This window comes from Venturia canescens, chromosome 6, assembly GCF_019457755.1.
Source record: "Venturia canescens isolate UGA chromosome 6, ASM1945775v1, whole genome shotgun sequence".
In the NCBI taxonomy this organism is placed as follows: Eukaryota; Metazoa; Arthropoda; class Insecta; order Hymenoptera; family Ichneumonidae; genus Venturia; species Venturia canescens.
Genome location: NC_057426.1, coordinates 4262045 through 4278599, shown reverse-complemented (window position 1 = coordinate 4278599; position 16555 = coordinate 4262045). Strand labels below are relative to the sequence as shown.

At 44.7% G+C, this 16555-nt stretch overlaps 1 protein-coding gene and 1 long non-coding RNA gene across 8 annotated transcripts in view; one reads left to right on the top strand and one right to left on the bottom strand.

Moving 5' to 3' along the window:
* Nucleotides 1-16555, bottom strand: part of Fhos (Formin homology 2 domain containing) — a 132492-nt gene that overhangs the window by 97490 nt on the left and 18447 nt on the right. For all 7 annotated transcript variants that reach the window (XR_006261407.1, XR_006261408.1, XM_043422373.1 and 4 more), the window contains exons 6-9: nucleotides 15845-16482; nucleotides 15173-15398; nucleotides 13729-13828; nucleotides 13534-13570 (exon numbers count right to left, since the gene is read on the bottom strand). Coding sequence is in view for 5 of the 7 variants with exons in the window: in XM_043422373.1 (XP_043278308.1) it covers nucleotides 13534-13570; nucleotides 13729-13828; nucleotides 15173-15398; nucleotides 15845-16482 (1001 nt within the window). In the remaining 2 variants the exon portion in view is untranslated. The remainder of the gene's footprint in view (nucleotides 1-13533; nucleotides 13571-13728; nucleotides 13829-15172; nucleotides 15399-15844; nucleotides 16483-16555) is intronic.
* Nucleotides 9554-10872, top strand: LOC122412666 (uncharacterized). The gene is made up of 3 exons (XR_006261415.1): nucleotides 9554-9786; nucleotides 10069-10155; nucleotides 10562-10872. It is a non-coding gene; the product is annotated as an uncharacterized lncRNA (long non-coding RNA).

Genomic DNA, 16555 nt, shown 5'->3' with positions numbered 1-16555 from the left:
CTTTGTTCAATTTAACCTTCCTTTGAGGCAGAAAACTTGAAAAATCCGATGCCCGAACACCTCCGGAGACGTTGGAATCGACATTTCCAGTATTTTTTGTAATTCTCAATTGAAAATTCGATGAACCAGGCTCAATAAAAATTCGAGTAAACCAGATGAGATTAGTAAATACAAAAGAAGTCGAAAATTATCGTCAAAACAAGAAAGCAGAAAAGATAAAACGGTATTGCACGAATGAACAAAAATAACCGAACGAAAGAGCAGCACAATCGTTTAATCTTCGGTCGCGTACGCATTAAAAACTGCAAATTTCCTGCAAGTTCGGCGCCACGATACGCACATTGCAACATTACAATACAAGTGCATCTTATACGTGAAGTGAAAGAGAGGAGAGAGAGAGAGAGGGTGCAAGAAGGAAAAAGTAAGAAAAATATGGCCACTTTCACGCAACGACACCAGAAGCGTCGTAGTCGAAACGAAGGTGAAGAAAGGAATGCAAGAGAATGCGCCGTAGAGCAAGTGATTTATTGTCGACCAAGGAAGAATATAAGCCGAATCGTGCCAGTCACGAGAGAGAGCTGTGCAGTGTCTGCAGTCCACAGCAGTATTCCATATACTCTGCGGTATACGTAAACTCATTTATCTGTATATGGGTAGTTTCATGTCAATTGACATGTGAAAAGAAAACGATTATGGCAACTGCTGTACGAATGAGCATAATTAACCCGTAGACACCACGCTCCCTTTGAGGTCGCACGCACTCGCCACACTGGTGCACGCATTTGTACTTGGACTTTTCAAAGCTTTTTATTCCATTCACGATTGAATGAAATTAATCTTACAACGAGACTTTTTAGGGGTAACGATTCCTTAGTAATCGATTACAATCATTTAAAAAATTGAAAAATTGAGTTTTATTACAGAAAAATGGCCGAATTGAAGAACGGGATTTCGAAGTTCTGGACACTTAAAATTTGGGTGCAAATTTGCACCAGTGTGGTGTCTACGGGTCGACAGCTTCAGAAGCCAACGTTTTTACGTTTTGTTGTGAAATTTCATAGATTTGAACGATCAGAAGTTTTGGACTGAATTTGAATGAAGCAATGCTGAGAAGCTCCGATTTGCTTGGTTATTTCCGGCCTCCAGTGGTTATCAGCTGCAGTAAGTCGAATCCCTCGTCACCGGATAATTTTGATCCATTTGACGCATCGACGGATCGTGTCGATGGGTCGTTTTGACCCGGTGTCCCTTCTACGCCCAAATGAATTGCTGCTCCGACCTAATGAGACGTCTTCAATCCCGGGAATGCCCTCGTCGGGATGGCACAGTGTGCTGGTGATCGGAGCATTGCTATTTCATTGGAAATGTGGGAAAACTCATTGGACGATTTGCGTCTTCCTTCGGTATAGGAAACGGCCAATCTTATGGGGAACCAATAAGTCGAACGTAACCAACCAAATTCGTTAACGTATAATTCGAATCGAAGAAAACGAAAAAAATGACGAAGGGAAATGAATGAATTCGAGAGCATGAAATTGCACACGAAAGCTCCCGTAGAGCTTGTGAAAAGTGTGACGAGCATACGTAGCGTCATGACAAAGAGCTACGAAGTGCGCGCCCAGCCTCTTATCAGTGATACGTTCCCCGTGCTCGGATTGCGCATATTGCAAGTCGCGACGCTACAATAATACCGGAGTCTCGATCTGCAGCGCGAATAAAACGTGTGAAAAAGTAAAAATTATCGTCCAACCGAGTCTCCTGCGTGTGCGGTTGCACATTGTAGAGTTTCTTCTAAATGGCAATTGGAGGAAGCGACGATGAAAAATGGCGTGAAAATACGTCCGGATTTATGACTCTTTGAGCGTTATCGTTAAACTCAGTGACCCATGACTCGGGTGACGGGATGAGTTACACTTTGCGGAGCTTCAACTATCGCGATTAAAAACGCTACAATGTGTGTCAGGCGTCATTCGCGTATATTAATATGCGTGAAACGAGTCTTATCTGTATATAAGCCTTTATCGAAGCGACGTGAACGCTTTTATGAACATCCTTGATGCTCGTTACGCACCGAGCGATCAAACCCTCGCGTACAATTACGTCCACCGTGAAATTAAATTTCGCGCCAATTTCTTTATTTCAATAACTTTAGTACGTGCGTTTATAATTTATTTGAAAAAACCCTGTGAAAAGTGTGCTCGAAAAATTCTGGCAGGACCAAAAAACCTGCGTGATGAATAAAAATTCGTCGGGAGCTGCACGAATAGCGAAAATGAGAATTTCGAATAGCTTATGTTTTCTCCGATCTCCTATAAAAAAATTAAAAATTTCGAAACATCGACCCTTGCACAATTTAGCTATCTGACAAATATTGAACCCGCCCCGTGTTTTCGTACTTTGGAAGAAATCAGTGGAGCGCACAAAAGTCCTTTCAGAATTTGAATAGCGTCCATGGATTTGGATTCGAAGTTCGCGGATGCTCGAATTTCCCGGGGAGAACTTATTACGCGAGGGATCGATCGAGTTTGATTGGAAGGGAGCGAGGAGGAGAGTCGGGAGTGGCCGAAACGTCGCGGGCTCTCGATTCTTAATTGGATCAACTCGGAGAACCGGGACACCGGTTGAAGTGTGCGGGGCTTCATTGCCGTCCGAAAAAGTACTTAGAGAGTGTAGACACAAAACTTGTCCGATGTTTGCGCGACACTCCTGCGTGGAATAGAGAGAGAGTGAGTAAAGCGCGGCTCGAATAAGCGGAAGGAGCTGAGCGGGGATACGGTTGTTTGGGAGAGCGTTAGTCGTCGACCGCAGTCTCCGTACTAACTCAATTAAGTAACTCGAGTTAGCGTCGAAATAATTTAATTACGATTCCACGCGCGGGGGCAGCGGCTTGTGGCCTCCGCGACCATCTGCAGCATACGAGTAATAGTGAACCTTTCAAGCATATTACTAATACTCCTCCACCGCAGCACATGTATGCAAGAGTGCACATAAGCAAATACACAATATTCGTATAAATAATGGGGCGCAAAAGAGAGCGCCGAGTATATGAATCCTGTTTTGAGGCCGCACCGAGCTGCTTTCGTTGCTATTCCGCACGCGGTTGTTCATCTTTTCGTACGTTTTCGGTAGAGAATTCTTGGAGAAGAAAGCAGGTGGACGGCGGGCTGGGATAGAGCGAGAGGAGGAAAATGAGAGAGGTGAGACGCGGAGCACTCGTGCACAGCCCGTTTGGTACAGACCCGAAAAGCTCGCGCGAACCAAATTCAATTTTCCTCTCGACGGTGTCTCGTGCGGGAGTGTAGAATTGAATCGAGCTCGCGCGGGAAAAGCTTCCAGCGGAGAAAAAGAGAAATAGATAAGAGGAGAGGGGTATAGACGCGGAGACGGGGAGAAAAATCGGGCGAAAAGTTATGGGAGAAGGCGCGCGGGGGTGGGAGAGGCTCGTATATACTCGAGATAACCGGTAGACCGGTCGAAAGGAGCAAAAAGTGCAAAAGTGTTCGCATATGTACAGATGAACACGGGGATGTGCGTCAGCGCAGACACGCGTGGCAGGCTCGCGTACGTTTACGATAGACGTATTTGGGCACTCGCGGTATCTCGGCGTGTGTGCGTTTGTGCGAAGGAGTGTGGTGCGGTAGCGAAGGTAGAGTCACGTAAGTTTTATTGCGAAATTTGTTGAGTGCTGGTATTGAAAATATAAAAATAAATTGATAACGGGGTGGTAAGATCGGAGCTGTGAACGCGGGCGCGTGTGATCCTTCGTCATGCTCTCTCGTCTCGGGCGAGTGTGTGTCTCTCTATTCACGATGTTGTTGCACTTTTATTATGATTTTGTTTCAATCCGCCGCCGCTCGTTTCTTTCACCAACTCGTTGTTTTTTCCTCTCATTCTCTTCTATCTCTCTCTCTCTCTTTCTCGGTTACTTTTTCATCGTTATTTTTCTCCCTTTTCGCTCTGCTCTTTCCCCGAGAGCAGCGCAATTCCTCGCTGTACCGTTATACACACGGTGTGCTCCCGCTTCTGTACGATCAAGCGCTCAACGGGAGTTCGCTTCGGGAGCGGTGAAGAAGCAATCGACGAAATATAACTCGGGCCCGCAAGCAAGACCGTACACTAAAACCCTATCGAATCGATCCTGCTCCTCCGGCTCCTTTCTCTTTCCATCTTGCCCCCGCCCCTTCATCCCTCGCCGTCTCACTCTTGCCCCGCTGCCAATAAACGATTGGAAGCACGAGATACTCCCGGTGTAGCCTATCGGGAAATCGCTCGTATGTTTTTTCCCCTTTTTATTCTACTTTCTTTATTTTCAACTGCGAATCCGATTCGTACATGCGCGGGGCAAAGGAACATCGATATCGGAAATGAATTCTCCATCACAGTCAATCCTTTCCAATACCATAATCTCTTCCACGCTCCTGTTTATATTCCTCTGCGTTTATATACATCCATAAATATACACAAATATTGCGCCGATCAGTTCTCGATGGGAAAAGAGTACGAAAGGTTCAACGCCAAATCGATTCGGATAATAAAATTCGCGAAGCACTTGCATCAAATCTCTTATATTTTCTTGTCATTTAAATGCATCCGAAAAGTCATTGGAAAAGTACGCTGCAAAAAGTGTGATGGTCAATCGAATACAAACGATTTTTCGTCTCCGTTCAGCAGCTGCGAGTAAGAAAACTTTTTGTAAACTCAACGGCACGAGAACGTTGTTGCAGTTCTCTGACATACAAATCTCCTGCCCACGCGAATTCGTAGCATATCGTACGCGATGCGTACGATGCTGATAACTTTCCGAGTCAGACGAGGAAACGTATTGAGCTAGAAACAAACGGTAAACCCGCGTCTACGAATTCGTATGAATATTTATGTCGTCGTGAAATTCTGTGTACACTCGAAATTGAATGTTGCGCCAGAGAATTGAAGCGAGTGAGTCCGGAGCCTTGAAGAATCGATGAAAAAAAAACGCTCGGATGCTGGTCGAAGAAGCCGCATTAGCTTTTGTAATTCGATACGCGATTTCAGTTCGAAAACTAAGAAAATAAATCCGTTGCGGTTGCGGAAATTTGTTGATTCAACGAAACTCTTGTTTTTGTTGAGGCGTATATAAAAAAAATGTTCGAGCGAGCCGAAAGTTCGTTGAGCGAGAGAGTTTAATTTCGCAAGGATTGGCTGATCGCGGACGAAAAATTTGGCGGTCGATTCAACAAATTTGTTTTGACACCGTGCATACTCGCGACTTCCGTTAGACGAAAGTTGCGGCAGCCTCGACGAAAGGTTCGTGTGCTGCGTAGGATCGGCCGATGCGTTCCGTTACGACATAAAACGAATCTGTGGAGTCTTCGGAGCAGTGTTTACATCGAGGATCATTAAATCGTGGGCTCGCATCGTTGGAATGACCGGATGTTTCAATAAAATAGTCTCCTCCAAGGGGAGCCGGAGGAATAACGCGCGGGAATGTATTGTCGGCGTAATGTGAAAAAGAGAGAAAGACAGAAAGGAGGAAAAAATAAAAAGCTCGATAAGCAAGTAAGTATATACACACATAAGCCTGACTCACCCTGTGAGGAGCTCGTAGAAGTCGATGCACCGCGGCTAGCTGGTTGATGAGGGGCAAGGTCGCGCTAAAGGTGTGCACAGGCGGTCTTGCCGGTTCGGGACACGAGCTAGCGGAATCAAAAGGATCGACGTCGTTGAGATACTGGACCCTGCACGTAAGCGACATTCCGACAGCCGTTCAATCGTCGCAAGAGCACGTTTCTTTGTGTATGCACCTTCGTATTTTAATGTGTGTATGTTTATATGGGTTTGCGGCGGTGAAAGAGCGAATAAGGGGAGTGGAAAGTGGAATAAGGCAGCCGCCAATGGCTTTTCGCGCTGCCGGTTAAAATCCTTCGGCTTTTTCGTCTATCTTCCTCCTCCCTTCCTCCCTCTCTCTCTCTCTCTCCTCGACTTTCTTCCCTTTTTCTTTCTCGTTCACTTATCCGCCGTGGATAAATGTATGCGTCGACGAGTGCAGAAAGAATAATCGGCTCAACTGGCGCGGCGAAATTCTTTTGATTGGGCACGTGCGTCGTCCAAAGACGACGACCGGGACGGCGAAGATCCAGAGAGCCGAAGACGACGTCGACGTCGACAACGGCGACGACGACGACGACCGCGGATCCTCTCTCGCTCTCTCGGTCTCGTCTTCTTTTCTCTCGCGATATCCACTACTCGTCTTTACCGTCTGAAACGATGCCAGGCTCAAGAGGAACCGAGGACGCGAACCGGTTCACCGTCCACTTCTGCGCCACGGACCACTCTTTTATTTTCATTCGCGCTACCAACCCTCCCTCCCTGCCGCTCTTTCTTATTCTCCTTTCGCCACTGCTGCCTTTTCTTCCTCCGCGAAACTTCTCTCTCTTCTCCTGCTCCTTCTTATTCGTCAGTACTTCCAAGCGTCAAACCCCGCGTCCGCACTCGGAACTACCACTCGCCCGGCTATTTTATCACGACCGAAAAACCCCCCGCGCCTCCCCTCTTTTCACCTTGTCAGACCAAAATTCTTATCTCCCCGCTTCCTTCGCCTCTCTTCCGCTCTTTCTCTCGGTCCCACTTGCACTTTGTACCGGGATAAGACGAGCGAAGGGGGATTTCTGGTCCACGTGCTACGAAGAAATCGATTATTCGTCACAAAATCGACTCAATACATTTTTTAACTCATCTTTATGAGCGTGCTCGACGCTCTCGTACGAAAATTGGCGTTTCGGAGCATTCGATCGCGACTTTATCAAGCAGCTTCGAGCGCGATTCGCTCATCCCACGCTTCAAAATTCGATCACGAGCTAGCTCAAGGTTCGACGATCCGCGGAGTTTATTCGCCAATCGTCGATACTATCTCGCAAAGCTTTAACAAACTTTCATCAATTACGTCAAATTATTTTCGGCCAGCACTTTCGAAATTATTCGGGCCACCGAATCTCTCGTTGGCAAGTGAAAAACTCGGATTTAAAGACTCGAGGCTTCAAAAACGAGAATAAGCGCAACGATTTATTTCCAGGGTGCAAAATTAATTTCCTCACGTTCCTCGCGAATAAGGAGCAAGAATACGACGCCCCGCTCCGCGTCAACGGATCCTTCAAATATCCCGCGAATCGCGATCTCTTCATTCTCACAAACTCGACTCTCGAGCTCGTACGCTCGCACTCGTGCCAAGCAGCCTTGAAACCTCAAATCAGCATGCACACCCGACAAAAAATCAAAGAAAAATCCCCCTCATGAATTTCAAGGCCAAACACAACAACCTGCGAGATTATTCCCCCTCTCAAGATCACCAATAATTACGAAGCTCCGCGAGTCTCGAAGCAGGGCGACCGATCGTAAAAACTGTATATGAATTTTAAGTCACTGAACATACCCCGGTCGAATTCGTCCGGCGCGCGTATGCATCGCTCGGAAACTCATTTTTTTCTGATACGAAAAAAAAGGATTTGGAACGATGAGGATGTTTTTTTTCTTCGATCCGTTCGAAAAATCAAGCTTGAGAATCTGTTGAATCGTGGAAACTCGAGAATTCTAAAGCCGGTTTATGGGACCCTTATTTTGGTCGGTGCTTTGAAAGGTTTCTGGAAAATCGAGGTAAAATTCGTTGCGAGAAGCTGTTTAAATAATTCGTGGCGTTATTTGAAAGCCGACGTTACATTGGGGCGATGCGTAAACTTCGGAGTTACGAATAAAACACGTGATTATCTACGTGCCCGAAAACTCCGAGTCGGGAGGGTTCGAGGCGGGATTTTTAATCATTATTTTCCCGTAATTCCCGAGCTTCGTGTCTGGCAACTCAAATTTGTTGAACTCGTTACGAAGTCGAATAATTGAAGCTGTGGATAAAGATCTAAAAAAGATCTTAAAAGTTGGAGAATTTTTCGTGCGAACGTTTCGAGCATCGAGGTTCATTGAGAACGAATCGAATTCGCCGCGAGTATTCAGCGTCCTTCGATTTTATTTGAATAATTCTTGCGTAATGATGTAAACGAGCGTATATTTATTTGTGGAGTATTTTTAAAATCCATATACGCGCATCCACGCGAATTCGATGGCATTGTCTCTGCGGCGGGGCAAAAGAAAGAAAAGAGAGTCCATCGAAAGAGACTCTGTTAAGTCGATCCTCCGCGTGGACCCAGCGAGACACACTGCCGGGCGAAGAGGATACGGCGGTGTGTGCGTGCGTGTGTGTTTCGAGTGCGCGCGTGTGTATTGGCCTGCTGGGCACTTTGGCTTGTTGCTGCGGAACCCCGGCCACACACCGCAGATCAAGAGACTTTGCTGGGCCGAGGGAGAGCAGGGGAAAGAGAGAAGAAAAATAAGAGATGAACGACACAGAAGAAAAGAGAGAGAAAGAGCGAAGAAAAGGAAACAGATAGACATAGACAGGGTAAGGTAAAAAGTAGAGAGAGAAAGGACGAAGGAAAAGAGAAGGGAGAACGAGTCTGCGCCATGACTTGAGATCGAAATGCCTATGGTGTGTGTTTGTGTTTATCGGCATGTGTATGTGTACGCTTGCAAGAGAGCGCCCCCGAGAGAAAGATTAAACGCGCCCAGGTAACTCGTGTGAAATTCCAACCAACGATGAAAGCAAACATCGCGATTCTTCTCTCCTCCGGTGACTGGCTCGATCTTTTGCCGTCATAAACTCTGCAAAAAGGGTATCATCTTCTCGCAGCTAAATTTCAAGAAAAAACTTGCTCCAAATACGAGCAACAAGTATTCGAGTATCGTTGACGCTTTCAAACTCGGAGATTAGGAAATTCCACAAATTCGTGATCACATTCACACTGCCGCAATGCGTCACACTCGAGCCCCGCGATTCTTTATTCAATTTTTATCATCGAATAATATATACGCGCACACCACAACACCCGCATCATTCCTCGAGCATCACACCTGCGTAAATTTGATCGATTTAGCGAAAAACGATCACGAGGATAATATTATGTGTCACTACAGCTTCATTTCCTCTTTTTTCTTTCTTCTCGTATCATTTCAAAGCGATTATTCTATATTGCGAAAGATAAAATATAGATTTGCTCATCGAAACGCCAATTTTCGTAAACGCGATGTTTACTTTTAGTATGTTTACCTCCAGGCCTGCGCGTTCTCACGAATTTTTTCTCTTTATTTTTTCGCTCGTCGATCACGTGCGTAAGGTTAGGTTATCGCGTATGCGCGCACCTCCGACGCCTCATAAAACCAACAGTTTTTCGCAACTTACAAGAACCACACCGGGGATCGATATCTTTCCGAATTTCCAAAAAAATCATTTAAAAACTGCAACTTACGAGGGACGAAACTAACGACAAATGCGAAAAAACGCCCGAACCAGCCCCCTTCTTATGCCCAACCTCGCGAGCGGCTGCCGCGACACTGAATCCCGCGGACACCTGTCGACTGTGCCGATCACCGCGCCACCACGCGGTCAATCCCCTTCCCTTCCATATTCCCAACGTTCCCAACGACACGAGACACGAGACAAAACCCACGCAGTGTTATGCAGCTTCGACGATGAGCTGAGCTACCCGTGAATACTTTTACCCTCTCGTATTACGAACTACTTACGTTCTAACTCAACACTTCTATTTTTACTTTCACTCCCGTTTTTCTTCATTAAAATGCTTCTTTATTGTTGCAAAAAAGTTTAGCAACGCCGCGCTCGGAACGCTATTTCGATGAACGCTTACTTCGATCGCTTGTGCGTCTCCACCAAAATCTTGTGCTCTCCAAAGTGTGCTCGTCATCATAGTAAGTTGTGAATATTCACAGGTTTTTTCCAGTGAACATTCAGACTCTCGGGTTCGTAAGCTTTATAACCGATTATTGAGTGTTCGTTTCATTTATTGACAAGAGTGCTCACGCGTCCGGTGCGCATGCTCGCGAAGACGAATTTTTCAGGTTAAAAGTAAACATCAGCAGTAACCAAGCTACCGCGCCATTTTGCGCTTTGTTTACAACCTGTTCCCAGGAAATCCCTCAACTCTAACGAACCGTTTTTGATTCCGTTTTTTCGAATGTTTTTTCCATTAGCAAAGTTCGCTAAATCGAATGGCGACGAAGGCAAATTACGAAACACTGCGTATTCGGGGGAAATCCGAACGTGGCTTCGACACTCCGGTAAAAATCAACGGTTTACAGTAGCTTTGTAGTTACTTCATAACGAAATTAACAGATAATTTAGTTTCGAAAAAAGCGATTAGAGTCGAATTAACTGCTCTGAGATATTCGCCTAATAGGAAATAAATTATAAACTCAAGATAATAGAGGCGCCAAAAAAGACACCATTAGTGTCATACGATCATTAAGATGGGAATTTGAGTACATTAATTACTGTCATAGATTTGATTAAGTCATCAAAAATTTCGTCATACAGCGTATTTGGGGCCTGCTGCACCTCCCCGAGATTTCTGACGACTTTATTTTTATTTTCTTCGTACTTCGTACGTTGATCGTGCCCATCGCATCGCTTTCAAGGTTCCTTCAACGGCGTATTACGTGCTGATTACTTCTTCGTGCTTCACAGAAATCGATTGTCGAGGTTTCGTCGGAAGATTTCGTCGAGAAAATGTCCCGAGGAAAAAAGGGAGAACCAGCAATGAAGAAAACCGAGAGCAAAAGATGACGAGCGTTACGCGCATTTCCTGCTTTGTTTTCAAGTTTACTGAAATCCTCGATGCGGCACGAAGAAGAAAGATCAAGAAAAGAGAGTATCTCGTAATGAGAATACTTTCATTGTTGTTCACATTCTGCGTGCAATCCTTCCAAGCGCAGCATACTTTTGCTGTGCCTGAGATATTGGAGAAAAAATCGAAATAATAAAAGAAATAAAAAGTCTTCATTCCGATAACAAGATCGCGATGGCCCCCTCCTCACTGCCGGGTCCACAATTCCCATAAATTCTTGGACACTTTCTATAAAAATTGTTGAATCTCAAGTTTTTTCAAGCCGCTGCTTGCTCGCGGACTAAAATCTCGTGGCATTTGCAGAGCGAGTTATAATTGCGATACTTAGTTCCGGAGGGGAAAATAAAAAATCATGGCGCTCCTCGTGGAGGAGAGCGCGGCTTTTGTGCTGATGAGTGGCTTGTCGCGTAGCGCATGAAAGAGGGTGGTGGCGAGAGGGTGAAGCGAGAAAGCGCGAGAGAAACGTGCATCGGAGGGTACAACGAGGCAGGGCTTAGAGCCGGTAATTGCGTGGTGAAATAATAATCAGACGCTCCATCACGAGTGTTTCCAGTGCGGATACGCGTATGGGAATCCAATGGCGAAAATTTCAAGCAACTCGTGACTATCCTGCCCCCCCGTACATTCACAGGGGCATTTTAAATGCATGAAGCCATTTATTTATTGCCGAGCACTTCAACCAGTGCGGTTTAAATATTCCGGAAATGCTTCCCTTAATTTCCGTGCCGGGGAAAGAAAATTCGATAAAGTGATGCTGAAATTATGCACGGAGACAGCAAAATATTCGTCCGATCAACCAATCGAACTGAAATCAGATGAAAATTAAACAAAATTATTAAATTAAACTTTTCCGGTCGCTCCGCTCGCCCTGGTTATCAGCCGATGCTTCCGAACGGGGCACACTCGAAATTTGGCATTCCACGAGTGAAATGAGAAGCAAGAGAGAGTTTCAGGTTTTTTCATCAGGCTGCATCGCGAGGAGTGAGAATACGCTGCAGAATATTTATACAGAGGCACCGCTTAATCGAGTCTCTTTTGTGTACCAAAGGGAGGGAGTAATGACTGAGTAGAGTGAAAAAAATCGCTTTGTTAAGTAAAAAAGAGAAAAGAAAATTGTTGAGTGGGCGAGTGTGAGGGGAGCGGAGAATGATAAAGAAATATAGGATATGGGGGATAAAAGGGTTGGAAAGTACTACGAGGTGGATTTGCACGTATAGCGAACGAGGCACGGAGCGGAAACAATAGTGGCGCACTATCTCCCCAACTCTTTGGCTCTCTCTTCGGCGTCGTTTCTCCGAAACCCTCTTTCGAAATTCACCCCCGCACGTAAGCAAGGTTTTTTCTGCTCTTGTCGTAATACACGACAGAGCTTGGAGCTTTTGTTTTCAGATTCTCAGCCCCCCGTTTCAGGCTGGCAGAGAGGCTTTGGGAAATCCTCGCCGGCTCTCTTTCTTTCTAACCCTTGCTCTCTCCTCCCTCTCGTCGTTTTTCTCTTTCGAGCCTTTTCTCTCTCATTTTCGAGTGTTCGCTTTCGTCGCCCGGTGAGCGCGCAGAGAGGACCCACTTGAATGCTCAATGTTAGCTCCGCGAGCAAGAAACGTGCAGCGTGAAAAAAGGGGATAAAAAGAAAAATAGAAGAAATGCAAGAGGTGAGAAAGAGAGGAAGCAACTTCAATGGCAACACTCCCTCCGGCATGCCTTATTTCAATCTAAACGGCTCATCGCTGTATAAAAGCACCTCCGTGTCTTTCGATCCATTTTCTTTATCCTTTTTTTCTCCCCCATTTCTCAAGCCTCTGTATACGCGTATAAAGACGCGCCGAAGAAAGAAAGGTGAAGAGCAGGAGGAATCAACAAAAACTGGGAATGAATGGACTGTGGAGAAAAAGAATCGTAATTACACCGAGAAGAAAGTCCAAACTTGTTTCCTCCTCTAAACATTAGCCAACCAACTTCCCTGATTAAACTTTCTAATCCAAAAAATCAACTCCCCACCGAATGAGTTGGATCATATAAAAAAACAAGAATTACGTCTCCGACTAAAATTCATTTAATCGAAAATGCACACGAGGAAAAAAAGTCTATTAATCACAGAGAGAAAAAAAGCATCACCACGGAATCGAAGAACCGTTTGTATTGTTGCGGGATTTCAGGAAATTTATCGATCACAAATGCTTTCGAAAGATCCACGAGACCCCACTGCATCTTCAGTTCGTTCACAAACTTAGCATTTCGACTCAACTCCCCGAGGATTCGGTCGTCGTGCGACGACATTTTTCCCGGGGGTCTGCTCCCCCTCGACTTCCTGTAGCGGTACATTTTTTCGGGAAACTTTCCAAAGGGGCAATTTTTCAGGAGCTAATTTTAATGTAGCAAGGCTTCGAGAAAGTACATCTTAATGGAATCGAGTAAAAACGAATTCGGCGTCGCGCTACCAGACCCAGTGTCGGCGGATGAAAACGCGTAGATTTTGTTGGTTCATTCGCCTCGTTAACGCCTCGTTTTTTCATGTCAAATCCGTGTTTCCAGTGTAATTAATGTACTTGGAATACACAAGAGTATCTCGCTATCTAAAACGTGTAAGAACCTGTGAAAATCGGGTGGAGGGACGAGCATAAGAACGATCAGAAGGTGGAATTGTGTGAGGAAAAACAACACGAAATTTTGACTAAACGATACGTTCCGTAGATAACGAAATAGCCCAAACAAATGCTTCTCCGTTAGGCATAAGAAACGAGGATGAAAAAGATAATTCTAAGGTAATGAAACGTGGAGGGGTTCATGCGTGTGATATATGCGAGTGAAAACTCACCGGAATGTAACCGTCGGGTTGTGGTCTCTCGGTATCTCTGGAAGAAGAGAAATTTCGTTGGTCAGAATGACGGGCTAACTTTGCCCTCGTAGAAAAGCGAGCGCGGGCCAAGAGAAAGGAGAAACAGAGGGGAAGTGAAATATATAGAAGTTGAAGTAAGCGGGTTGTGCTTTAATGCGGTTAACTCGTACGTACCTACTTCGCCGTTGAATTATCGGAGTTTTCGGAGTACTATCGTGGATTATAACTTGGGCCGCGTCTATTTCCTCGCATTCTGAGCTATCTTCCGAATAATCTGTAAATAAGCAATGTCAGTTGCGGATTAATTGATGAAACTTCTCAGTGTTCGCGTACCCCCAACTTGTGCCTTCGTTTCATTCAAACAAGTTTCATCAACTTTATCGTGATGATCAACGAATTAAGCCTCTTCTAATCGTATTTCAACTTTGAGGATTTTCGTCATTCTCAGCAACGCGATTCAGCTTTCGTTTCGGTTGTGAAATTGCCTGTTATTCGGAATTGAACTTTTGTAGAAGAAGAAAATTCTAAAACTCTATTTCTCTGTATAAATATTTACTGATTCTTCGAGAACACGAGCTCATTCAAAAATATTGTCGACTCTTCAGCAGCTTTTCATTTTATGATTTCGTTGAGTCAACCCCAGTGGCGGCGTACAAAGTGTGCAATTTGAGAAAAAAACCGTTAAATTTATTCGATACTCTGTGACGTTAAAGCCTGCAAATGTTAAGGTTTCGCGTTATGTTTCACAGCGTGTTCATTTTTGAGACTATTCGATACAAAAAATATCCTTAAAAAAGATTCTTTTCGTTAACGAACAAGGAAATATTTAGCAAAATATAAAAGCTCGTCACAAAGCTGGCAAATCTGTTTTTCTTCCATTTTTACATCATTAAATTCGATTCGTAGCGCAATTTCGAAGACTTCAAGAATTCGAAATCATGATTTTTGAGTAAACCATTAGAAAATTCAGACTTTTATGAGCATGTCCAACATCAATTATTTGACAGTATCAAAAAAAGTGTTTATCCATAAATAAAATGTAGCAATAAAAATGATAATTCGAATCGTGTCAAAGTGAACAAAATGTTTGAATAAATAATAAGAAAAAAACGACGAGTGGCTTGAAAAGTTTTGAATGGTAGAATTTGTGGATAGATCTGTACATCATTTGACCAACGATGCGTGCACGATTCAACGAAATACGAGACTGACCACCCGCAACGAGATCATCTCTCCATCCCTCTCTCTCTCTCTCTCTTGCTCTGACTCGCACTTCGCACAGTACATATGCGCGAATCGATCCCGCTCGACCGCACTATTTCCCTCTTTCCCTTTCGCTATTTCCCGCAGAGAGTTGATGGTTTTCGTGGACCATAAAACCGATCGATTTATTTCTAGCCACACCGTTATATCGCTACACCGTGGACGTTAACCAGGTAATTCGAATGATCTAACGACGTATAACGCACTATGTTATGCCTCTCTTCTTCGGTTTAATCGATTACGCACAAGGGACACGCGACCTCTCTCGATAAACGGACCAAAACGTCGAGCAGGGACGACAGAAATGGAAATTTCGGTAGTAGCCTGCGGTTACATCGCTTGTTTCAAGGCTCACCTTCCATTGGACGATTATTACGAATCCGTGAGAGCACAGGACTATGACGAGGCGATGATACCTCGCCCAGAAGATCGTCTATGTTTTTGTGACTGCCAATGAACAGTGGCAACGTCGTTGGTCGCTTACGGAAAGATCTCCGATTCTCTTTCCTTGGCACATTGTCGTATGGTGATTTCCTACCGGTTTCGTAATGACTCTCCGGAGGATCGGGCGGATTTTCTACCTGCATCAAATGTCACCGTAGTTTGAGAGATAAGAAAAAGATCTTGTCGCTTGGCACGGTGATAAATCGCACTTGAAAGTGTGCAAGATAAATATTATAAGAAAACTACATTTTTTCAAATTTCAATTTGATGTTACTGGGTCATCTTGGGCTTGAGTGAAATTTGAACCACAGTTAATTACAATTGCGCAATATCGAAGCTCTTCTGATTTGTCTGAATTGAATTGTGACGAATATTCGTATATGTGGCCTTAGTAGAAAACGTGAAAGAAAATAATCGACCAAACTTAATTGAATCGAGGCAATTGCAATCATCGAGTTTTATTTTTCAAATTACGTCCTAATACGTTTGATCCGAACGAACGTTTCAAAGAGACAGCCGCTCCGAATAGCTTCGATAAACGTTAGGATAAAATAGAAGAGAAAATGAAGCGTGGAAAACTGACCCCTTCAGGACTAGCGCGTTCTCCCAGAGGTTCTTCGTTATTAATCGTACGATCGAGACTCGAGTTCGACGGAGCGTTAAATTCGAGAGGAAATCTTGATAGAGAACTCGATATTTCAGATTTTCGTTGGTACGACGAGATACGATCGTTGGATAGAATTTCGTGTTTCTCAAACGATTCGGATGAGTCGGAATTGCTGTTCGAATCGATGTCCGGTGTTATTTTAACGATACCCTCCGGAATATTTGAATTGCTGTCCATCCACCAGGCCCGTTCGCCTGATTCAATGTGCCTTATGCCGTTTAGTGTTCTCGAGAGAGTCTCGCTCGGGGCGAGACTCCCGGAGTTGTCGTTGCTCGTTGAGTTGGACGTTGGCTCGGCGGGGAAGATCTCAACACCCTCGGGAACATCGGATGGATCTTCGCTCAACCACCAAGCTCGCTCCCCCGATTGTTGGTGCTTTATGCGGTTCCTAAAATCCGAAGATCTCGTGCTACAGCGGCTCGTACTCCTTCGCGATATCGGCGATGACGTTGCGTATTCATTTTTCACCGTGTCCTGCGGGACATTATCGTTTGCATCCAGCCACCAAGCACGCTCGCCCGAATCGTGTTTCCACAGTTTCGTCCTGAATTTCCCTGTCGAAGCAATAAAAACGGAGTTTGGTTTATAAAAGTGACGATATTCGCAAAATTCAATATCTAAAATATT